At 47.1% G+C, this 24,079-nt stretch overlaps 6 protein-coding genes across 6 annotated transcripts; 3 read left to right on the top strand and 3 right to left on the bottom strand.

Annotated features, from left to right (window-relative positions):
* Positions 1–229: 229 nt before the first annotated feature.
* I302_108242 (uncharacterized protein) lies at positions 230–3,382 on the bottom strand (the record flags this gene model as incomplete). The annotated part of the gene is made up of 19 exons (XM_065870634.1): positions 230–252; positions 314–611; positions 720–870; positions 930–1,011; positions 1,077–1,086; positions 1,156–1,259; positions 1,313–1,326; positions 1,392–1,422; positions 1,478–1,543; positions 1,596–1,650; positions 1,707–1,731; positions 1,790–1,934; positions 2,044–2,197; positions 2,270–2,347; positions 2,445–2,674; positions 2,777–2,880; positions 2,948–2,983; positions 3,042–3,066; positions 3,337–3,382. The coding sequence occupies 19 exons, from the start codon at positions 3,380–3,382 to the stop codon at positions 230–232; spliced, it is 1,677 nt and encodes a 558-aa protein (XP_065726706.1).
* A 546-nt stretch (positions 3,383–3,928) lies between these two features.
* I302_108241 (uncharacterized protein) lies at positions 3,929–6,015 on the top strand (the record flags this gene model as incomplete). Its single annotated transcript, XM_065870633.1, has 9 exons — positions 3,929–4,119; positions 4,217–4,458; positions 4,592–4,690; positions 4,867–5,016; positions 5,141–5,237; positions 5,315–5,366; positions 5,448–5,514; positions 5,610–5,890; positions 5,995–6,015. 9 exons carry the CDS (start codon positions 3,929–3,931, stop codon positions 6,013–6,015), a joined length of 1,200 nt encoding a protein of 399 aa, XP_065726705.1.
* Positions 6,016–6,427: 412 nt separating this feature from the next.
* Positions 6,428–8,620, bottom strand: I302_108240 (uncharacterized protein; the record flags this gene model as incomplete). The annotated part of the gene is made up of 5 exons (XM_019193991.1): positions 6,428–6,493; positions 6,601–7,172; positions 7,336–7,399; positions 7,501–8,235; positions 8,435–8,620. The coding sequence occupies 5 exons, from the start codon at positions 8,618–8,620 to the stop codon at positions 6,428–6,430; spliced, it is 1,623 nt and encodes a 540-aa protein (XP_019044114.1).
* Positions 8,621–8,993: 373 nt separating this feature from the next.
* Positions 8,994–10,130, bottom strand: I302_108239 (uncharacterized protein; the record flags this gene model as incomplete). The annotated part of the gene is made up of 4 exons (XM_019193992.1): positions 8,994–9,447; positions 9,548–9,654; positions 9,713–9,790; positions 9,891–10,130. 4 exons carry the CDS (start codon positions 10,128–10,130, stop codon positions 8,994–8,996), a joined length of 879 nt encoding a protein of 292 aa, XP_019044115.1.
* A 246-nt stretch (positions 10,131–10,376) lies between these two features.
* I302_108238 (uncharacterized protein) lies at positions 10,377–18,302 on the top strand (the record flags this gene model as incomplete). The annotated part of the gene is made up of 27 exons (XM_065870632.1): positions 10,377–10,519; positions 10,567–10,741; positions 10,804–11,152; positions 11,204–11,835; positions 11,893–12,041; positions 12,105–12,255; positions 12,308–12,562; positions 12,619–13,317; positions 13,382–13,609; positions 13,676–13,933; positions 13,988–14,264; positions 14,397–14,516; positions 14,579–14,757; positions 14,817–15,016; positions 15,106–15,324; positions 15,383–15,532; positions 15,592–15,737; positions 15,799–15,968; positions 16,041–16,247; positions 16,312–16,489; positions 16,554–16,657; positions 16,729–16,902; positions 16,965–17,090; positions 17,177–17,434; positions 17,539–17,785; positions 17,848–17,879; positions 17,961–18,302. 27 exons carry the CDS (start codon positions 10,377–10,379, stop codon positions 18,300–18,302), a joined length of 6,168 nt encoding a protein of 2,055 aa, XP_065726704.1.
* Positions 18,303–22,456: 4,154 nt separating this feature from the next.
* On the top strand, positions 22,457–23,610 carry I302_108237 (uncharacterized protein; the record flags this gene model as incomplete). The annotated part of the gene is made up of 4 exons (XM_019193995.1): positions 22,457–22,604; positions 22,691–22,992; positions 23,061–23,277; positions 23,372–23,610. 4 exons carry the CDS (start codon positions 22,457–22,459, stop codon positions 23,608–23,610), a joined length of 906 nt encoding a protein of 301 aa, XP_019044118.1.
* Between the last annotated feature and the right edge of the window lie 469 nt (positions 23,611–24,079).

Raw genomic sequence — 24,079 nt, 5'->3', positions numbered from 1 at the left:
GGCGATATAGCAACCATCAATGCTCCGTGCAAGAATATCCGAGCAAGGCGTAGAAGGGACAACAATACAAGATGCATGAGTTGGTTGTGTAGTGTACTAAGAACGTTTCTTCTGATTTGCATTTGACTGCTCTGCTGCATCTCATGCAGGGTGCCCCCCCCCCCCACTAGGCCTACTAGGCCTCCTGTTTTCATTTCCATGACGTTTCCGTATCAGCATCATCGTTGCTCTACTTCTGTTTCTTAGCTGACCCTGTTCGATGGACCAGCAAATCAGCAACGCACTTCTATTTCCATCTGCAAGTTGGACGTACCATGCACACTCTCACTAGCCTTCCTCTTACCCGTTGGCGTTCCCTTAGACCCATTTGACCTAACACTCTCAGGTTTAGGCGACGAGACACTCTTAGGTGTGACTGCTCTTTCCACAATCGACGAAGGTGGTTTCGCCAAATTCTTCTTCTTGGGTTTAGGTCCATCGATAGGAAGTGGTTCGAACGGTTCATTCGGTCCGGCGTCCGCTTGTATTGTACATGCAGGACAAAACCATTCTCCTTCTGGAGGCTCGGATAGAGGTGGGGTAAGGCATTCGGGGTGATATGGCGAATCGCACTGTGTTGACCCATTAGTAATAGGTCAAAAATAAGTAACCGGACCATGGAGGAGGGGGTGTATTCGGTGAGATCGGTCAAGTGTAAGTCAAGGGAAGATGGCACGCACCTTCTCACATTCCATGGGATCATCGTCCTTCTCCTCATTACACGCCAAACATATCGTAGGACTCTCAATATGCTCAGGATATCGATCGAGCTCTGATAATGCGGAATTAGGTCGAGCCAAGAAAAGTGAGAAGAAGGCTCCTCCAGCGACACTAACCGAAGTCGCTATATCAGATATTACCTCTTGACGGACATTTGCGAGAAAGCTCACTCAATCACGTCTACGCCAGATAGAGGCTCGATCTTCACAGGTTTCGTGGCTGATTTACCTGCGTCCGGACCTAGGCCCAGCTCTGGTTATACATGGTATCAGTAGCTATTTTGTCGAAATGCACGACCTTTGGAACAGCTGGCTCACCTCCATACAGCTGCGAGAAGGCAAGTGCTTTATCAGTTTGCCGAAACTCGTACACTGATTGGACTACAATCGTACTCACACATCCCTGTCCAAATCCGACTGTCATGACTCCATCTCCTTCGGGCGTAGTCAAGAAATGGGTACATCCTCCACAGCTGGCTTTGATGACTTTGCAAGCCATTACTGAACGACGGTTTTAGCGGTGGTTTACGGTTTCCAGGTAGGACTGCACTCACTTTCCTGTATATACCTAAAACCGGATTAAGAATGTGTAAGCTAGTGTTTGAGGGAGCATCACTTCAATCGTCAACTCACTTGAAATATGTATATGGTTGACCAGTCGAGCCTATGATTAAATCAGCTTCGTTCACCAGAAACCATATATACTCTGGGAGACATACCATCACCTGTCAACTTGAATTTCCCAGCTATCAACAACATTTTCTGCCTGTCAACCACAACAGAACCTACCACTATTTCTCAGCTCCTTTTCCAACCGGATCTGATGAAACAGCTTACTAGTCGGTCCACACAACACCTGTGCAGCTCGAGTGACGACATTGTTTCCCGCAAACTACCATCCATATTTAGCTAAGAGCACCAGGCTTCCTCAGCAAGTAGCTAACTTACATGCGGTACTATAGTAGGTACCAGTCTACTCATTCAAACAAGTCAGCTAGATCCATTGTTCGCACTAAGTGAAGCTGACATACCGATCTTTCTGATCTTGTAGACCTAATCTGGAGTATCCCGCATATCCCCAAGCGTACACATACCCTTCTTCATCTAGTGCCAGGGAGTGCTGATTCCCCGAAGCTATCTGCACGATCTTGCGGTTCTCAAAACCTTGGATCAGACCTGCAAAATATGATTATCAGCATGTAATATCATCACGTCTCTTGAGCACACCTGTTTGTAAATAACCAGAACAGAACTGAGGAGGTGTGATACTACATCGGTTACTCACGAGCAGGCACCTCGACATCATAAGCTACTTTCCCATTCTTCACTATCCTTTCACCGGTTTTACCATTTCCAAGCTGTCCGCATTCGCTCGATCCTGCTGCGTAGACTTGTCCGGTGGAAGTGAGGAAGAGGGAGAATGTGTGTCCAGCTGATACCTGCCATAAGCTCTGTCAGCTGATCATACACCATGCGATTTTGCTTTGCGGACGCTTGAACAGCTAACATACCTGTGTGATTTTACTTTCCGGATCTTTGGACCAAGGACCGGTGACACGAGTAAGTTTATCAATGAGCATGGTTACGGGCTACGTCTCCATATCAGCGTTTCCTCTTCAATTATATCACCTCAACTCGCCTGCTCCCCATTTCCCGTTACCTCTCTTGAGATCGCCGTGTACTCACAAGGCCAATCTGCCCTACCACGTTATTCCCACATCCCCACACACCTCCCTGGTCATCCAACAGCAGGAGGTGACCTCTCGCAGCGGTTCCTGAGACGAACTTTGCTCCTTCCGGCAGACCCACAGCAGAAGGTGATATCTTGACGGGAGCATGTTCGGATATAATCCCGTCTGGTGAGGTCGCGAGGGATGGTGAAGGTGGTTTACCGAATATGTATGCTGCGCCGAAGACTATAGGGTAGATCACGTTAGCAACTTTAAACAAAATATAGTCTTGGCCGAAGACGATTCAAATCACAAGGGTCGATAAGGGTGGATGAAAAAAGAACGTACTATCCAACACTACAGCGTAATTCGCTGATGACCCCGTAATGAGTTTTGTGATTTTCACATTACATAGCGATCGCAATATCACGGGCGATAGCAAGTCTGATGGCCTGATCCAAGTTATTGTCTGTCGTCAGATACACTCATCTTGTGATCGGCCATGGTTCTTGAGCTCACGAGTTAGGCGGACGTTCTTTACGACCATTCGTTGCCCTATCATCATGGGTATGGATAAGCTTGCTGCTTCGGTTAAACGTGGGACGTAGCTTACCAGTTCATTCCTCCACATATCAACACTACCCACCAAAATGAGATAAAATCATGATCAGCGTTAATTCAGATATCAAAGAAGGTGACCGAAGAGTTAACAGTCAAAACTGAAATATGACAAGAATGTTCGCTAGCGCGTATAGACCGAACCACTCCTGATGATCTGCGCCCACCTTGAGATCTAATCTGATACGCAGTGATACTCGGTGTACATTACAAGTGCAGCGCCTCATTATCGGATTCCGACAAGCTAAAACCAATCACGAGCATGATGCTAAAGGATGCGAATAACCCACCTCTACCCCATTGTTGCTCTTCCTTTTGAGTTTGAGATGATGACATGGCAGCCCGAATCTTCTGTACTTGAATGGATTCTGTGCGACTGTACTATATCGTATCGTATCCGTTGTGGTATCTTATAGCTATCTGGTCGATTCACTTTGCATACTGCTTCAGCTCTGGCTCAGCAGCATGATTTCATGTCGGTTGTCAGTTCGACGCGTTGTGACTTGTCTCGTGACACTCTAAAGTATGTGACACGTGATGAACCTGCTGCAGCCATGCGGTAACCACGTTTACAACCTCCGTCCATTATCTGATCCACGTCTGTGCTAATTAAGCGAACTGAGCGGGGAATCATCGAAATGACGCTCTACTGTACCGTCCTTTGATCGATATCTCCATCTCTTGCTCTTGGCATTCGAGATAGGGCGCTTATTCTCATCAACTTCACCCTTTCAACTTTTTACTCCCGGAATCGACTCATACAGTAGTCACTCGCCATCACTCATATTCATCTTGTGCTTCCTTGTTGATCATTCTTTTCTATTAATGACGAGCAATACCGATCCCAAAGGTAAAGCCAAAGCCAAAGCCAAAGCCACCGACATGTCCACCACAACCACAACAGAGATCCAACCTCAGGCTACCACCTCCAGACCAGCAAGTATAGGAGAACGACCAGATGATTTGGAGTTGATGGGTATACCTTCTGTCGTATCTAGAGAAGCGGGCGAGAGGGATCCATTATTGTTGAGAGACAGGTTGATCAGTGATGCTCATCTTGAGGAGATTAGACAGTGAGTAAGATACGAAATGAGATGCTCATCGACACTTTCAATCCAATCAGGGTGCGATCACTCAGGCTGATATACTTCGTCCTGGTCTTGCCGTTAGACGAAAGAAAGGCGGTAAACTAGCAGATTTCTACGAGACCCAAAACTCCCGAATCAACGATCTCCTCAAACCCCTCCATACCTTATCTCAGGAGGCCGAACAGGATGCTGCGGATAATGCTCTTAAAGTGAAATTGGCAGTGAATATCTCTTTTGCCGCCAACACGGCGCTCGCGATTCTTCAATTGTATGCAGCGATAAGTAGTGGCTCGTTGGCGTTGTTCGCGAGTTGTGTGGATGCTGGTGAGCTTGGGTAGACTCTCTTTCCTCAAGGGAGATCAAGCTGACTGTGCTCGTGTCTTCCCATGTAGTGTGTAAGTTTGACTCCACCATGATTGATCATAGGCACAACACGAACGCTTATAGCGCATTATAGTCGACCCATTTGCAAATCTGATATTATGGCTGGCTCATCGAGCTTCAGATAGAGCAGAAGAGAAGAAATGGCCAGTCAGAGGATCGAGATTTGAAACTAGTAAGCTGAGCTTTATTCATACACACCACGAAGAAATCCAGCTGACAACCATCATTCGCAGTGTGAGTCACCATAGTTGCGAAATAGAGATTATCAACAGCTGAACATCCGCAAAAATGAACAGAGGTAATATCGGTAAGCGTGCTAATCGCGGCCATTCGATCGATGTTCCGAAGCTGACGGAGAGTATATAGTGTACGGCTCGATCATGGGCGGGGTCAACGTCATTCTGATTGTCATGTCCATACAAGAATTTGTGACTCACAAGGGAGACGACTTACAAAAATTCCATTTACCGTCCATCGTTGCGGTCTGCGTTGCTTTTGGTAAGCACCTACATCACTTCCCGTTCGAATGGAGAGATACTCTCTTGGCCGTTTCCCGATTATGGGGTAGAAGTCACAAGTCCACTTGTTGTCACACGTTGCTGAAACCGATGTGCTAAAACAGCTGTGAAATTCGCCCTTTTCATATATTGCATGGCGATTCGAAAGTCTTCTTCTCAAGTGCAGGTCTTGTGGGAAGATCACAGGAATGATCTGTTGACGTGAGTACCGCGCTACCAAGTCATACACGACTTGCCTAGGGAAATTTTGAGCTGACGCTGATCAAAACTTGAAACAGGAATGGTTTTGGTATATTGACTGCTGCTGGTGGTGCCAAATTGGCCTGGTGGGTGAGTAGACGGTTCCAAACTCTCAAGACTTTCACAGCCGCAGTGTAACGAAGTTGCTAATTGTGCATAATGATTATGCAGATCGATCCTATGGGAGCTACAATCATCGCTATCTGCATCATCACCGTATGGACCAGAACAGTATATGGTGAGTCGTCATCTATCTCTGGTGAACAATATCATCTCTCCGCTGCTCGACTTTATCTTGATGTTACATTTACTGATGGCGGAGACTTCACACAGAACAATTCACCTTCCTAGCGGGTATAGCAGCGCCCACAGAATTCATAAACCTCGTAACCTACAAGGCCCTCACATTCTCAGAACACATCACCTCCGTAGATACAGTCCGAGTATATCATTCCGGACCGAACTATTTCGTCGAGGTTGATATTGTCTTACCCCCCGATATGCTCTTGTGGAAGGCACATGATATAGCGCAGGAATTGCAGGATCAAATTGAGAGGTTGAAGGAGGTAGATAGGTGTTTCGTGCATGTTGATCATGAGGTCGATCATAAGCCTGTGAGCGATTTCTTCTGTTTTGAATTTCTCGGAGGAAAAGATACGGTCGAGATGAAGGATTGTATTTGGGTATGGGTTATGGCTGACTTGGCCGCTGGATGTAGGAACATCGAAAGAACGTTTAGATAATTGCAAGGTCCCGGCCGACTTGCCTACGGGATCCGCAATCTTCTTGAGTACGGATCCATCTCAGACTGAGGAAAGGAGAACGCGAGAGATAGGAAGTGGATGTACACCTTTTTTCTTTCTTTCTTTAAAAAACAAGTCTCTTTACAAAAACACGATATATAGATGGGGTCAAATCGAAACAACAAACAACGGAAAGGAAAATATAGTATAGTTCATGCATTATATCGTATCGTCATCCGCCTCTTTTACTTTCACACGAACAAGTAACCCCAAGCTAGACCTGTGCCGCGTACCAGTCTCTGCAATTGCATATTCCACTGATCTATACCTCTAACAATCTGCCTCAAACTTTTCACTCCGGTACATAGGATATCTCTGAGCATTTTCTCCAGATCAAATCAATTTACACTACTCTACACTGGAAACTCCTTGATCCAACTTCAGAACCTTGCCTCTGCCTTTCTTCCACGGTACCTGATCAACGACAACCAACCAATCAGCCCAACCACACATTCCGAATTGTTGACTCGCACACGCTCGAAACACCCAGATTACCCCCCGTTAGGATACACTACACTCACCTCATCCTGATAATGACTAACTACAATCGTAGCCATCCTCTTATTCTCCCTCCATTCTTTTTCTAGTATACCCTTACATCTCTCCCAAATGAACTCGTCAATCCCCTGACTCGGCTCATCAAGAATCAACAGATCGGGTCTTCCCACTATCGCTCTCAAGAAAAGCAACAAGCCCTGCTGTGGAGGAGTAAAGTGCGAGAATTGTTTTAATGCTATTTCCTTAAGGTCCATCTCTCCCTTTGTCCCATTCCCAGCCACACCGACAGAAGGTTGTAAGAGATCTTTCACCTGGTCCAACAGACTTAGGACCCGTTCTTTCTGCTGTTCGGTGAGTTGTGATCTCGAGAAGATCCCTTTGAACCCCGTCCCTACGGCTGAATAGGCGGTCAACCCCATTCCTCTAGGGAAAGAACTGTATATCTCCGGCGAGGTGTGCCCTATGAGACTTCTTAGGGCGGTAGTGGGAATTTCACGACGGGGTTTGGAGAATAGTTGGAGTGATGTGGAGGGGAGGGAGAATGAGCGGGGATGATGTCCTAGGATTAGGGAGAGGAGGGTGGTCTTGCCTGAGCCTGTGAGGGGTATGTTATGGTCAATGAGGATACTCCATGTAGGTGCACTGAGAGGAGGCCCAGAAGCACCAGCAGGAGCAATATGATCGTTGCGCATCGGAGTAGAGGGCTTGTGGATCTTCTACGATGATGATCACGTGGGAGATGAACGGACTCAACTCACCATTGGCTCCTATGAGATGCCATTTCTCTCCCTCCTTGATAGTCCACGATACTTCTGTGAGAACCTAAAGATACATCACATTAGTCTCTGCTCTTCTTCCATCTTGATAAGAGGACCCTTTTTTCCAGCTCGTCGAGCGAAGATCATGGCATGGAGCAAACTCACAGGCCTCGTACCTTCTCCATAGCTGACCGAGACCCCATCCAATCTGACCAGCTCCTCCCTCTCCTTCCCATCTTTCTGATTCTGATCCACCTCCTGTATGCTAGCCGTAGTCTCACCCTCCTCCTCCCTCCTCTTGTTCAACGAATCTTCATACTCCCCTTTCTTCCCTATCCAGATATTCCCCTCCCTCACCTCAACCACATCCGTCACCCACCCCGGAACATCTTCCAACCCCTTTCCTCTAAGGACCAATACAATTCTAATATCGCCTCTATCATTCAGATCGCCCAGTATACGTGATACCTCCTTCCGACTGGGAATATCCAGTCCAGCCATGGGATCTTCCAGTATAAGCAACACAGGTCGTGTAAGGAGGGAGGCTGCTATCCTAGATCGACGGGTCTGGCCTGATGAGAAGCTTACCATCGGTAGATCGAGGAGATGATCTATCTTCATTAGGGTTGATACCCTCTCGATCTCCTGTTTACTTGGTGTAGGATGAAGGGTAGATAGGAGAGTCTCTCGGAAAGAAAGCTTGTCTTCCTCTTGTAGTGCACCGTAGCGAGCGGTGTAGTCTGTAAATTCGCCTGAGGAGGGAGGACGGGAGAAAGCGAGATGCCGTATGGGTCTGTATGTCGAGAGGTCTGAGGACGAGGTGGAGGGGAGGGTGGAGAGGTAGGGGAATGGGCCTGGGGAGGGAGGGAGGGGGTGAATACGGTGTCGCGATAGGAGGGTCTATGAGTGAGCAGGTATTAGCATTGGACCATGTCTGAGATATGAATAGGGGGTCAGTATGACTATAGATGGAAGAGCATCCGATCCATCATCTTCTGTGGTGAGGGTAGAATAGAACAGAGGCGATATGCCCAGACGAATGAACGAGGATTTATTCCATTCCAGGCTTGACAGCGTGAGAGGACAGATGATGACTCACCTCAACGGCCAGCTTCCTCCCCTCTGAGTCACCTACCACCGCCCATCCTTCCTTCTTTGACTTGTCTATCGTCCATCCCTTACTTGGAAACCGCAGTAAGGCGGTAGAAGGGGTTGGAGTCGAAGACCCGAGTCGATGGATGAGAGCGTTGGAAGGGAGTTTGACGAGAGGTAGGTGTTTTGACATTTTGAAGTTTTATGAATTGAGCCTATGTTTTCAGCATCATACTTTTGAAAGAGAGCTCCGAGACAGAATGCTGAGGCTTGGAAAGTGTTTGTGTTTGGTATCACTACGAATATATTGCAGGAGCAAGGACAAGTTGTACTTTGGATATCCTTCGAGTCGATGAACTGGTCGAGTGGAGGTGAACACACCCGGAGTTAGGCGGTCCGAGTTGGTGCAATACAATACAATAGACAACACGACCTTGACCCAATTGATCTGCAAGAATGTATACATTATGTTACACTAATAGCCTGCACAGACATGAGCATGATGATTTAATAGATAATAGACAATGTCGGTGGAATTATAGTCTGCGCCACGGTAAACGATATGATTAAAAGGCAGGTTTCTTGGGTAATCCTGCTAAACCCTTCTTGAAAGCCTCTTCTCTCTGTTTTGACCGTTCTTCCGAGGTGAGGGGTTTAGACGTTTCTATCGGTACTTCTGCATCCTCAACCGAAGGTTTGGGAGGTAGACTCGAGGACATCGTCTGCGTTTCACCCTGAGGAGGGACGGGAGTAGAAGCTCTACTACCTTCTATAGTCAGGGGTGTAGCTGATCCCTCTCGACCAACGAGATCTTCCATCTCTCTTTCTAATTCTTCTGCAGCTCTCTCCGCTTCTTCTTCACCCATCTCCACTTCGTCTTGATCGGGTAAAGGTGATCCTTCCAATCCTGGTGTGCCGTCTCTTGAGGAGCCTTGTCCTGGGATATAATCTTCGTCTGCAGGTTTGATCCGCTTCATGTGGGCTAGTTTGGCTTCCATCGCTGCTATCTGTGCTGAGGCACTGCATCGAATCATCCTGGTCAGCTTCATCCTCTGCTCGTATCATGCAGAACGATAGGGACGGGAGCTGATGAGCGAGATTAATTGGTTTGGGAACGCACCTTTGAGGCTTCTTGGAACTCTTCAAGAGGGACAGGGTGGTAGTCTTGGTCGGATCAGTCGGTCGACGACCTTTTGAGTTGAGTAGTGGTAGGTTTTCAGGAGGTGCCTGATGTTTATCAGTGATGATCTCTTGGATATCGAATGAATGGAATGAGGGGACTTACCGAACTTGCATAGGTTACAACTAGTTTTCTGCCGCGGAGTAATCTGTCGTGTAGCTTGATCATCGCTTTGAGTGCGTCCTACCTCATATATTAGCATGAGAACACGCACGACGAAAGTTCTGGCAATGATAAGAGGTGAAGTGATTCATAAGGTCGTGACGAGTAGTGTTACACTCACATCTTTATCTGAGAATTGAATGAAAGCAAATCCCCTAGGTTTCCCTTTCAACACCCCCGTCTTATGGAACATGAAATCCAACTTCGTTATTTTCCCATACTTCGAGAATATCTGTATCAGGGTGTATTCGTCCACTGTCGGTGAGAGGTTGCCAACATAAAGCCTATCGGGTTTACCATTTGCTGAGCTTGTCGAAGGACCTGAAGAGGACGAAGAGGCGAAGGGTTGAGGGGATTGCATCGGGTGTAGCGAGTTGCGGGTGTGGTGTTGGGTTGTCAGCGTAGGATATGTGTCTGATGTAGGTAGCGTGGGGGGCAAAGATGTATTCTGGATCACTATGATGAGGTTGTGTCTAGATGACACAGACAAATGACCGTTGACAATGACAGTTGACCACCGCTCATCCAACTCTGAGATGCACGCCATGATGGTCCAAACAAAGGTAAAGGTGCGGATTGGGGCTGTGTCACGTGACTAAGAAAGGACATGACGTTTGGTCCCACGGCCACCGACAACGACGATGACCTGCGCGGCAACTTGATAGCATCCTCTTTACTCATACAATCATACATTGATATCATCCTTGATCTTGAACCACACTCAACGGTACCAGCGGCCAAGATGGATTGGTGAGTAGATGAATCGCCTCACAGGACAGATGCTGACCGCTTTCCAGTCTCGACGAACCATTACACCTTCAAATACTCACTTCCCTCGCGTCAAATTACGCTCATGACGCCAAGACCACAGAGGATGAAAAGTCCATATCAGTCCTACTAGATGGATTACCAAACAACACCCTCAGTTCAAACGATGTCGAAGAGCTGATACCTCACGATGAAGATGATTGGGTTAGTTTTCAAATTCCCTGGCTCGTGCTATCCGAAGAATTCTAGCTGATAAGACCGTATAGACCGAATTCGAAATCAATCATGCAATCTCTTACGCTCACTACGTCTCCTCCCTCCCACTTACTTCACCTCATCTCTCCGAATGTCTCCCGAGACTCAATGCACTGCTCTTTGGCTTGTTGCGACATGCGAATCCCGCACCAAACGGAGATGATAGTCCTTCGTCATCGTACCGAAGCTTGGAGGCTGGCGGTCTCGGATCCAACAGTCAAGCTCAACTTTGCGAAGGGTTGTTAAAAGCGCTCTTATGGGTAGCATGGGGCAAGTCTAAGCTTAGAGAAGATATCGGTGGAGTGCTTGAAGACTTTGTGGAGAAGATTGAAGCTTTGATGAGTGGATCTGCTGGGATCAGTGAGTTGTTCTACTACGTCTGCAGCAATCAACTAATATCGTTCTTTTCAGCATTCCCCCTGGTCCTTCTACACTGCTTGCATTCGGTCATCTCGCACTGTCCTCTTCCGCCCTTCCCAACACGAACGATCGCATCGATCATAAGATCGCTCTTAGCAATTTCATCACCCGGTAATCTGATCAATCTAGTCCATCAGCCCACTTCAGCAGCATCCACTCCCCACATCCGCATTCCGCCTACTACGCCGTTTACCGCACCTCATCCGATCACTCCAAGCGGAGTGGTAATGGCAGTGACGGAAATAAACAATGTCCTCCTATCGACTACTTTGCTTCCTTATCCTAACGTAGGGGAGTCTCAAAAAGCTTTTGCCCATCAATTAGGGGGATATCACCACCCTTATTCGCAACTATACGGGCAGGAAGGTATCGATCATATAGCTAGAAAGCAGACCAAACAGCTCGTAGATGACGCTTTGAATCTAGATGACATCAAGAGATTATCAGCTGTCGCGGAAGACCACGCTATTCTTGATGAAGCTGGAAAGATAGCTCTGAGATGGTGGACAGACCTTATGGGCGGATCTTCCATCGTGGAGGAGTCTCCGTACTCCAGAAGGGGTAGTCTTTTCAGCATTGGCGGTCAGCCGGACGAGGAGGTCGAACTCATGGTCTCGGTGCTGGTGAGCTACGTTTGTCTTGATCCAGTCGTATGCACAGAGCTGACACGTGACTGCCAGTATCTCCTGAACAATCTGTCATTGCACCATCCCGAGCCAGACGCTTCGCACCTAGCTAGACTCAAGCTGCTTCTTTCGGAGGATTCTTCAGTGGCTGATTCAAGAGTGTTGGAAGCTGTATTTGTGTGTACTTCTATCCAAGTCAGAAAGTGAGTGGCTTTTCGCAACCGTGTCCCTTGACATGTACACTGCTTATATATGTGTGTGATCAGCGATCGCTCACTTGGTACTGCTATGACACACCATATCCGACGTCTGCTCCTGAGTCCTATACCCGCCTTCGAGGGAGAGATGGGAGGTTCGGGAAATTCAGTTCCGCCAGCTGTAGTTGCGGCATCCAAATGTCTGGCCATCTGCATCGAAGTGAGATAGCTCTGTGAACACCCGCAAGCCGAATAGCTGACATGTCACTTAGATGTCGGCGAATGACGATCTCACCTCATCGACTTTATACTCTTTGCTCAATACACTCAGTCACAGTACCAGCGTGCCAGGTGCTATGTCCATCCGGTCTACCCCAATGCATCACCACTACAAGGGCGAGACGGATGCTTCGACAGTGAAGACAGGTGCGACAGGATTTAGAGCGACAGAAGAGCAGAGACGACTAGTTGCGGTGACTGCTGTCGAAGTCGTTTCTCGCCTGGCATTGGAGATAGGCAAAGAAGATGTAAGCATTGCTACTAGCATCTTGATACCGGTCATACCATACTGACTCTGGCACAGATCATTCATCTCAGTATCTCCATGCTCATCCAGCGACTCCGAGGGGTGGATCTCGCTACCGAATCAACCATCGTCACCAATCTCGTACCATTAGCTCTTGCAGCTCCCAATGGAGATCTCATCGAAGTTTACCGAGCTTTCTCGCAAATTTCTCGATCTTCGCATCCTGAAGATCCTCGAAATTCCTCAAATGCAGTTCTGGCTGCTCAGACCACTTTAGCCAAAGGCCTCGGAACTCGACTAGATTGCGCAGACGGATATCTTGTGGAATTGCTTTCCCTGTTTGCGGATAAGGGTACTCAAACTCAGATGGTAGCTATGGCCTCTCACGGGTTCGATTCAAGGGATAAAGATGCGGTTGCCCAACTAAGGCAAGAGGGTGAAAAGAGAGTAGGAGATATGAAAGCTTGGCTCGCTGCTCTGCTTATCCCCATCGCTACCCTGCTTTCGCACAACTGCTATCACCCTGATAAAGGTGCGAGTCCGGAGTTGGTAGCTCATTTCAGGAATTTATGGTTCCTCTGCGTGGTATTTGGACTCAGTGGACCGGCGGGTCAAAAGAGATTGTCAGAGCATGAGACCAATGCTCTAAAAACCATTGCCGTCAAGACTCCCGCTTTGGTGCTGGAAAACTCAAACGATTTCGTGGCTAGTGATCTGGCTTATAATTCGATTTTGAGGAAGGATTATGCTGCTTCGGTGAGCTACTCACAATTCTTAGAACAAAACGGTGAGCTTCGCTGACCAAGGTTGTATGTGGCAGATCCAACAATCGCAACGTAATGCTCTTACACAATATTTGCCTCATCAAAGACATACATACGATATCCGAAATATGACAACCCCCCAGACTACCCTCTTGATGGCGATTTCTGACTTGGAAGAGGCGAGAACGATGAAGTATCGACCTTCGGTCTTATTGCAGTATTTCACCAATGAATCTATCAATGAGAGTCCTCTGATCGGTTGTCTGGATGCTATTGCTCAGAAGGTTAGCTATTTCTTTGTCTCAGTCGACTCGTTGAATTCAAGCTGACGTCTGATCTGTTCCAAATAGATCACTTCATCGTTCATGAAACAGGTCTATACGCAAGTGATTACCCACTCGCTCCCACCTATCGTTGCCGATGAAGTATGCAAGATCCTCGTGGCTTGTACCCATCGAATGCGGAAAGTACGAGAAATAGCCCTCAACTACGCCAGACAACTACTCGAGACCTTCTCTGCGTTATTATGCGATCGTAAAGTCGTTTTCACCCTTCTGGAGATATTAACCCTCATGAGAAGGAGTTGTGAATTACAATATACCGATGAAGTAAGCTTTCAATTTCTCCTGATAATGAACAAAGTAGCTGACAGAACATGACAGTATTCACCAGTATATGACTTCACGTCAGATAAGATGGATCTCACTCTACATCTCACCGATGATTATGCGGTTCGAAACGAAATTACCAGTCAACTTCATTCGGTCACTAAGCATTGGTTGACCGTTGCGATTTCTCGAGCACCTATCGAGGTGCAGTCGACATTACAGTCGTACTTGAATGAATCAAGGGATGTGCTTTTGATTGATAGTGTTGAGATGGGTGCGGGGTTGGCACTGCATTTCTCGAAGACAATTTCGAGGTTGGACAGGCAGGAGAGTGAGTTTGCATCGTCCAAAGCCTACATTACGCCTACGTCTCTTGATCCCTCTCCTTCCTCTCACTTTCTGGCATCGACATCCTCATCCGTCACACATAAGCTCGATGAGTACTGATGATATCGGTCGATAGCTATTATGCCAAATATTGGAGGTTGGCCTTCAGACTCTTCAAACCTCGTCGCCAGTCAATTCGCTTCGAAGAATTACTTCAATGGTGAATTGAGTGGAGCTAGATTAATCCTCACTCAAGGTAAGTTAGGTATCTCTTCGTCTTATTTCCACAAGTTCTGAGCTAATAGGTAATGGATTTAGGTTTGAGCAACCTGCAAGAAGGGTCGCCTGCCAACTCCTCGCCCGCTGAACTGCTTGCGTTCAAGTCACAAATGGCACAAGCAACGTCAAATATCAAAACTAAGAATAAACCATTCAATGTTCCTGAGATTAGACGAATCTTACTTAGAGCAGTATCAGTATTGATCGCTTCGCCAAAGGTACGCTTCTTTTCCCGATCCCACAAGCAGGAAGCACAGCTGATCATTGTCTCTCTTAGATGGATCGAGACATCTTGCATTATCTTGTCGAACTCCCTATGGCAGCTTTTACGCCTCTAGCTATCGCTGCTGGTGTTGATGCTTGGACTTGGCTCTTGAGACAAAGGCCTGAAGCTGAGGTTGCTATCATCGGTGCGATCACTGGTGGATGGTTACATACTATCAGGCAACGAAAGGGTCTATTCTCGACATCTATGAAGTTAGTCAAAGCCCACGCTTACCTGGGCAATCGGGCAATGTCATTATAGTAGTGTGTAAGAGGATGGCTAACTGGCCGATTTGCTCTAGTTATCAAGATCCCTTCGAACAACCTGTCGAATACGCACCATCGGACAAGAAAGTTTCCGATCTGGAATTAGCGAAAGCTCGAAAGCTCCTTAGACCGCATTTACTCTTGGTGCAAGTGCTTTCTAGTCAGTTCCAAGCGATAAAATACCGAGAACGCGGTATAATGGTCTGCTTGATCAGGTTGATGATGAGGAGTTTGAAGGCTCACAAGCAGATGAGGTGAGCTCACCGTTTAACCGATGAATGACCAGGGTACTATAGCTGACATGGATTACAGCACTCATCCTCTTGCAAGAGAAGTCAGGTTCTCCTTGTTGCTATTCGGCTTCCAGATGCTTGCCAGTAGCAGGATGGAAGCTCTTTTGGAGCTTAGGTTCAGAGATAGGTTATTCCATGCTGCTTTCTCTTGGTTCGCTTTCAGACCTCAGTGAGTGATCACTATCTATCGAACATGTTTGACCCGATATTGATGGTGTGCCATGTCAGATGGTCGTTCGGAAGTGATAGAATACAAGTAGGAGCGGAGATCAAACTCCTTCAAGATCTCCTGCAAATCGTTCAAGAGGACAAAATCAGAGGTGATCATTCGACTTCGTCTTTGAGCGATAGAGCTCCCGCATTCCTGATCAGAGGTAAGCTTTGTTGTGGACAAGGTTCTGAGCGCACAGCTGATCAGTTGTGGTGATATGATAGGCTCCGCGTCGATGCACGAATACGAATCGCATCATCGAGATAGGGTGAAACTTCTCCAACTACTCATCGAGAATGAGATTTCGAGATTGAGCGTATGGTGTAATCCACTAAATGAGAATGGAAGACCTAATGCGCCTCCTGCTGGAGCGCTGGAAAGGTCAATCACAGGGGTATGTCCACTCTCGGCTGCGATTTTACCCATTTTCCCGATTTAGATAGCTGAGCGTGATTATCCTATTTAGGATGAATGGACTCGACTGGTCGGTAAAGCATGGAACGTCAATCCTGCAATGGCTGTGCACATGGGCGAACGATTCAAGAATATCCCTGTGCAGACTGAAATCAGTCGACTGGTCAAGTCTGATCCCCAGAGCGTCATCGACGTACCGGAGGCTTTGCACTTCTTGCTAGGCGATAAGCTGGAGAATAACGCTAGGGCAGCACTCAAGGTAAATCAAATGATCCGAGCATTCTCTTTTGCATGTGAGAGCTGATAGTTATCTTGGTGAATAGTGGTTACCCGTTTGGTCGGCTGTTCCTCCTGTCACTGCTATAGTGTACTTCCAACCTCGATATGGGAACCATCCATTGATACTGCAGTATGCGATGAGAGTATTGGAACAGCATCCTGTGGAATTGACTTTCTTCTTCGTACCTCAAGTGGTACAGGCTTTGAGAGCAGATGCTTTAGGTAGGTTGTTTGACTAACCTGAGATCGAGCCAACTTGCTCACATTTGAGTTTGCTGCCAAATAGGCTACGTCGAGCGATTCATCTTCGAAACTTCCAAGATATCTCAGTTGTTCTGCCATCAGATCATCTGGAATATGAAAGCCAATACGTACAGGGATGATGATGCGGTAAGTATCAGCTGTGAAAGATTCGTTGAAATGCCAATTATATCTCAAGCTGATTGCTTTTGCGTCAACAGTCTCAGCCGGATCCTATGAAACCCCTCCTGGACAGAATGATCGATATGATCGTAGCTGGTTTATCAGGAAAAGCCAAAGGCTTCTACGATCTGGAATTTACCTTCTTCGATGCGGTAACTTCCATTTCTGGGAAATTGAAACCCTTCATCAAGAAATCTAAGCCTGAGAAAAAGGTGGGTAACTCATACATGAGTGAAAACCAGATCAAGCAGAGCTGATGATGACATTGGTACAGGCTAAGATAGATGAAGAGATGGCTCTGATCAATCTTTCTGTCGGAGTGTACTTGCCTAGTAATCCGGATGGTGTGGTGATTGACCTAGATAGGAAGTCGGGTAGACCATTGCAGAGTCATGCCAAGGTGAGTTCATCCTGCCACTTCCTGTTTTCCGGATTCAGAAATGAATATGACATGGTGTGCTGACGAACACCAATGCGAATATATAGGCACCTTTCATGGCAACCTTCAAAGTCCAGAAAGAACGTATCGACCTACCATCCGATTCAAACATTGAAATTTCCGATGAAGCGAAACTTGTCAAAACGAAATACGACGTTTGGCAATCTGCTATATTCAAGGTCGGAGATGATTGTAGACAGGATGTTCTGGCGTTGCAGATTATAGCGATGTTTAAGAATGTTTTCACGTCCATTGGCTTGACGCTTTATTTGTTCCCTTATAGGGTTACTGCTACTGCTCCTGGGGTGAGTTGACTAGAACCTTTTCCGTTGTTCACACCGACTCTCACCCTCGTTGGTTTCGTCCCTGACCCAACTCACGGATGCGTGCTAATCTACTTTGTTATCAGTGCGGTGTCATCGATGTCGTGCCCAACGCTACATCACGAGATGAAATGGGTCGAGCGAAGATCAACGATCTTTTCTCCTACTTTGTTGACAAGTATGGCGGAGTCGATACTGTGTCTTTCCAAAAGGCCAGACTCAACTTCATCCAATCCATGGCTGCATACTCTGTTGCCTGCTATATACTGCAAATCAAGGATAGACATAATGGTAATATCATGATTGACGGAGATGGACATATTGTACATATCGGTGAGTCAGCTGGATATCTGCCCTTGTACGTACATGGTACTGATGAGGCTTTTTTGATGTAGATTTCGGTTTCTTATTCGATATTGGCCCAGGAGTAAGTCCAATATTCAGCTCTAGGTTGCGCAACGATTCGTTCCTGAAGGTTCATGAAGCTGACTCAAGACATGTTTACTAGGGAATCAAATTCGAGCCATCATCCTTCAAGCTGAACCACGAGATGGTCGCCTTGATGGGCGGAAGAGATTCGCAAGGATACAAGATATTCACTGAATTGACCGTCAAGGCATTCCTGGCGATCCGACCACACGCCGATCAGCTGGTCGATGCGGTTCATCTCATGTTGGGAACGGCTTTGCCCTCCTTCAAGGGCGAAGGAACCATCATGAGATTGAAGAATCGATTCCAATTGCAACTGAGCGAGCGACAGGCAGCGGATTACATGATGGGTGTTGTGGAGAATGCGAGGGAGAATATGAGGTCGAATGTCTATGATGGGTTCCAGAAGATACAGAAGTGAGTGAACTCCCACCTTATGGTTTGATTTGTTCTGCTGGATGTGCGAATGGGCGAGGAATGCTGATGGGTAATTGCAATGTAGTGGTATTCCGTACTGAGAAGGGAACAAAAAGGTTATGATCAACCAATTCAGTTTGGATAATGATCGTTGTATTGTACGCCGAAGGAATGATTTGGCAATCACTAATACGTGTATGCATGGTGTTTGACTGTCCCAAGCAGATGGTGCAGATGATACAATACAATCACAAGGTATGATACAACATATCGCAAAGTGTAAAAAACGGTTGAAGCGAAACACAGTATATGGGAGGAGCTAACTTGTACCCAGTAAACTACAAAGCGCATATTCTGCTACGGCACAAGTCATGGCTACTACGCTGAGCGCAGTGCAGTCCCCGACGGTCGGCTGATAGTCCGAGTTGGTCAGAATGGCCTGACGCATCGATGGTGTGGTCTGGGAGTACTGTCTCGAGTCGGTATCTGGCATTGAGATATTCGGGTTGGCAATTGAATCTGACTTTCCAGTCGAGCGGGGAGCGCGGCCATGCTCTCCTGTGTACCTTCTGGGCTGATCTGCGTATCCGTACTCTGGGATATATCCGTGCTCGGTAAGAAATCCCAGTTGGGGAGGAGAAAGCTTTCTTCCATTGCACCATTCATTACGATAGGTGTTGGCGATAGGAATAGAATGTTGCTCAGATCGTTAGACTGATGTATGCAGCTGAAGCAGAGAGTTTCGATCAAAACGGATGGATGATGAATCAAAAGATAATCCCTGGGTTGATGGGTGATGAATTCTCTAAAGTTGGATGTCTAGCTGTGATCTATTTGTTCAGAAGGTCCAAGGTCAAATTTTGAGCGCAGAGTGTGATACGCGATCGGACCATGAAACTTTCGAGTCGTGTTTTGATATGGTCTCGAGTCGATTGTCACTGCCCCGCTGACACAGTGGATGGAATGAAACGATGCAATCCGTTGTTTTTGACCTCTTTCGACTGCCTGCTCAGTCAAAAGACGCAAGACCCGTTTGCAAGGCTGTAACATGATGTCATTGTTTTAAGTAGAAACACCTTGACTGAAGAGTTTGGAGGTTTCACAATACGCCTTCCTTTATCAGCTTGGGCACGTTAAGGTATATGTCCATCTTAGGAGCAAGGATGATGTCTAAGCTACTGCAGGTCGACGGGTGTGACGGGAGTGGCAGAATATACAGTAGATCGGAGGCTAACGCAAAAGGAACAATTGCTGTCAGCCGTATCATTCAGCATAATCTCATACGGTAAGCTCGCCGCTCGTTTACGATGAAGTAAGATTCTATGACGCTTTTGCAGTGAACTGACTTGGATCGATGAGTGTACATACAATATTCAACGACCTGGGGGATCGGACTTTCGGTGGACTACGGCCGTCTTAGCCACTGAAGCAGGTATGACAGATAAGACATTCGAGTGCACCGCAGACCACACACCCGATACCTGTACCAATGGAGACTGCCGCTACTGTTGCTGGATCAGTCGGATTTGGCAACATGTCTGAGTGGGGAGCGCTCGAGTATTGTGAACGATTGGAATCAGTTTGAACGGCCGTATCTGCTGTATGAATATCTGTCCGGTTACCTGAATCGCCACTGTTGCCGCTTTGTCTATGAGTCTCGGTCGAAGCGCTGGTGCTGTCTTCTAGGCCCGATGCTTGTGAAATACTGGTGTTCCGTTGAATCGAGGGAAAGGCCTCGTCGGTGGGAGATGTCATAGTGAATAGAATTTGGCGGACTGACTGGTGAGTCCGATTAGGGATTAACGCGTGAAGAAATGGGAAGGAAACTTACAATTTCAATATGAGTATACGGTCTGTGCTATCCCTAACTGAGACGATCGAGACGGAAGAACCAGACTTCCCCCTCCTATATACTGCCATGTATTTGAAAGATGGCGATCTCTCCAGATGTGCCAGCAAGTATCAGACTGTCTTCAGTCGGAGAAGCAAATCCCTTGTATCGACCCCATGAAACAAATACTCTCAGTTCGCACTCAGACGTCGTATTTTCGCATTCGACAGAACGCCAAGCGCTGAGTCCTAAATGACCATGTCCAGAGTCATACCGTCATTCGCGACAATACAAACCTTACACAACAAAAAACCATCTCACGCAAGGAAGCAGATCTGTGCGTTATTGATGACACTGGCACGCGCAGAAGCAACAAGCCACCTCAACCGCATAGCATAGTATACCACATAGACATGTCGCACCGACACTTGAGGGAGTGGGATCGCAAATGGACGTATTATCAGCTTCGATTGACGGCGTTGAAGGGGATGAGTACTGGTTAATCGTCCTCGGAGTAGCGGCGGATTCAGAGTCCGATCTGACCTCCTGTGGTGGGGTATCATTGGAGCTTGCGTTGGACATTTGAGACCTATCATCAGGGTATCAGCTGATGACATCTTACACGGATAACTTACAGGAGGACTGATTGGATCATTCACGTTGATTGGATTTAGGTAGATGTCATCGATGAATCTGGGTGTTGAGGCATAATTGTTATTTGAGAGGAGCAAAAGATGTTGTCATCCATGTACATTTTGCTATCGCCTTAAACTTGACTCGTAGATCACCAATCATCGCAGTCCTTTGTAGAGCCTTTCCATTGTCGTATTGTCGTAACGACACCGCAAAGCGTCACTGTTTCTGAGGCATGAAAATGGAAAGAAGGAGGATTGGGAGTTTTTTGTCAGAAGTTTGTCATTCGTGGTGAGCCAAGATCGGTCATAGACGCAGATGCACCTGCGCCTGGAAGTTAGCTGATTGATCGTTCTAGACTCGCTAGGTTGTAACTTGACTCATATGGCAATGAGGATCCAATGATGTCTTCGAGATTTGAGTGATCATACCCCCGCACGCACTGATCGCAAGAACTTCCGTAAATAGACGCAGTCATCCCAACACAGTAGTGGTGTTCTTCGCAAATCGGACAAAATGGATAGGTATGGTCAATTCCGCAAGACCTCAGCGTCACTTTCTTAGGGATTCATTCCAAGTACTATTGACGCACTACTTCGAACAGCCTCGATCTGCATTTCCTCCCCCTTCCTAGATCAAGTGTACGCTACCTCTCTGCCTTAACCTAAGGGTCATGTCATCAGAACAACGAACAGTCCATGTAATCTATCAACAACATACACCCTGGCATTAGGACGGTTGACCCCGCAAATGCGGTGCCCAATGCTGCGCCACCAAGACCACAGGCGCACAAGGTCACGACACTCAAGAGACCGATTCCTGTCCCGGTCGGTTCTCTGGGAGAACATGAACAGGAACAGGTGTATGTCATACTAGTATTTCTCGTGTCGCTTTCGATAGGTCGTTCGGTATGGGGTTGACCAGCTCCAACCGTTCTTCCTGTATTCTGAGAATCGCCACCAGCATCAGTTGTTGCTGCCCCTTGAGTGGCGTTCACTTCAGTTGTCGCTGCCCCTTGAGGCGGTCGTTGGCTGGCATCCAGACTTTGCAGTTCGGTGCCTGCCTGTGTATCGGTCTGGCTCATTCTGCTTGTGCTTGACTTTTCTAGTTATGGTCGGAACGTGAATGTGTTATGGGTGGTAGTGCTTATGAATTGCACGTCGCATACTCACCTGTCGAATTCGACAAGACGAATATATATATATATATATATACAGTATGCTTGAGAAACGAAAACAGAGATGAAGTCTGGACAAAGAAGGCGGTGGAGCGAGGAATGGAAAAAGTTGGGAGAGCCTTCTGAGGGTGAGCTAGAGAGTCATGGCGTTTAGGTTTGGGATGAATGGATCGCTCTACCATGCTCATTGAGGGCTTGGCTTCTCTGAGTGACGAAAGGAACAGTTGTACGAGTACACTAGTATCTTAAAGTACTCGTCTCGAATGACACGCGGTCTTCTTGGTATTACGTCATAGCCTCGGGGTACACTCAACCCGGTAAGTCGCACAGCCGAGATGTCCGAGCGTCAACAACACAACACAGCACCGCATCAAAACGTGCGTGCGTATCGCATCATCATGCATTTCAACCTTTGATCTCTCTTCTGGTCATGTCCTGTATGGCATTATAAATCGTATAACCAAGAGACATCCCCTTACCCTCATCTGAATCTGAAGTAATCACCTCGCCACCGAAGATGGTCTCACTCAACTTGTTCCGCCGAAGACAAGTCAAATCGTCTGTTTTGGATGTCCCTCTGGAGAAATACGATAAGGAGACGGGATTACCAGCAACTATCAAGATAGGTGATGAGGATTACAAGCCATTCGTCAGCTTACAAGAGAGTGAGCTGGTCCTTCCTCTACTCTTTACGCTCATCTTGATTTGCTCGGCAGACTTATACTGACACTGTACTTACTCTACTTTGTAGCCCGAGACCACTTAACCTTCTTATCGGCTTTATCAGCTCTTCGTCACTCCCTGCCATCCTCTGACACCGACGATACGCCATTTAAAGAGCTATGCCAACAATCAGCAATGGCCTATGCATACTGGGTACAGCATGTCCTCAAAGAACGGGGGGCGGGTAAAGCGTTGTCGTCAGGAGAATTACCATGCTTGGAAGTATTGATGGCGTGGCATTCGCATCTACTCAACCCCACCATATATCAAGAAGATATAGGTGGGGAGTACAGTACTTTGCAGGGGATGAACTTTCCGCTGAGTACGATTGTAAGTTCCGCTTGAGTCCGTGTCGAACGGGAGTGAAGTCTGAAGCAGAGTGCTAACTATGTCAATAGGCTACCGCCATCCGTGAGAAGACATTGCCTCCTTTCCAACCCACCACGCCAGAACATGTCCAGAGCCCGAAGCAGACAAAATGGTCGGCTGAGGATGTTGGAATGGCTATTGGGAGACAAGCCAAATTCATTGGTCATATGAAGAGGATTGGGTGGTTGGACGAGAAATATTGGGAGAATGGGGTAAGGGAATTGCAGTTCTCTATCGTGCTTTATCGTAAGTTTCGTTTGATTTCCCCATCATGAGCACTCCTCGATCCCCCTCTCTCCACTTATAACCCGTCTCAGTGCTTAACAACGATCCTCCACAGACGCATGGCTCGACCTGATGCAATCTACCGAATGCAAATACTTCCTCGTGCCCCGATTGGATATCGACCTAGCATGGCATACCCATCAACTGCATCATGGTCGATACAAGGCAGATACGACCAGGTTGTTGGGCAAATTGTTGAATCATAATGATGCTGCTGGGGACGAGAAGTTGGGAAATGGTATGGAGGTGACTAGGAAGTTGTGGAAGAAGAGATTTGGGTGGGAGTATCAATGAGTTGGTGGGAGATCCCAACGATTTCTGCGGATCGATGATATATCGCACCGACTTCAATGCTGTAAATAGAGGGAATCGTTTGTTGTATATATCAGTATTGTAAAATATTCATTTCATAGCATGTACCCGTATAAAAGATCAATCTATTTCGCCTCCATCTTTGGCGGCAGAGCGGATATCGCGCACCTTCCCAGAATCAGTGTAGAGATATAATTCTAGAGGATCGTCATGGCATCCTCCCATGTTCCGCTCCTGCTACTGATTTGTGCACCCAGATATGGTTTGTCCTCCCCCACCCCAGCTGTCATGGTGCCTGAATATCTCGTGTTACCAATGCCATGAAATCATTACGTGGGAACAGAATGGATTTAACTCTAAATCCTCTGTTTATATGACGCACGCGCAGTATGAGAGATCTTATCTTCTTGCCCTCTTGAACCCCAATTACAGTACTGCGAGTTGTAGCAAG

This window comes from Kwoniella bestiolae, chromosome 7, assembly GCF_000512585.2.
Source record: "Kwoniella bestiolae CBS 10118 chromosome 7, complete sequence".
NCBI classification, from domain to species: domain Eukaryota; kingdom Fungi; phylum Basidiomycota; class Tremellomycetes; order Tremellales; family Cryptococcaceae; genus Kwoniella; species Kwoniella bestiolae.
Note: the sequence above shows the minus strand (reverse complement) of the source record. Positions and strands in the feature narration are given on the sequence as shown.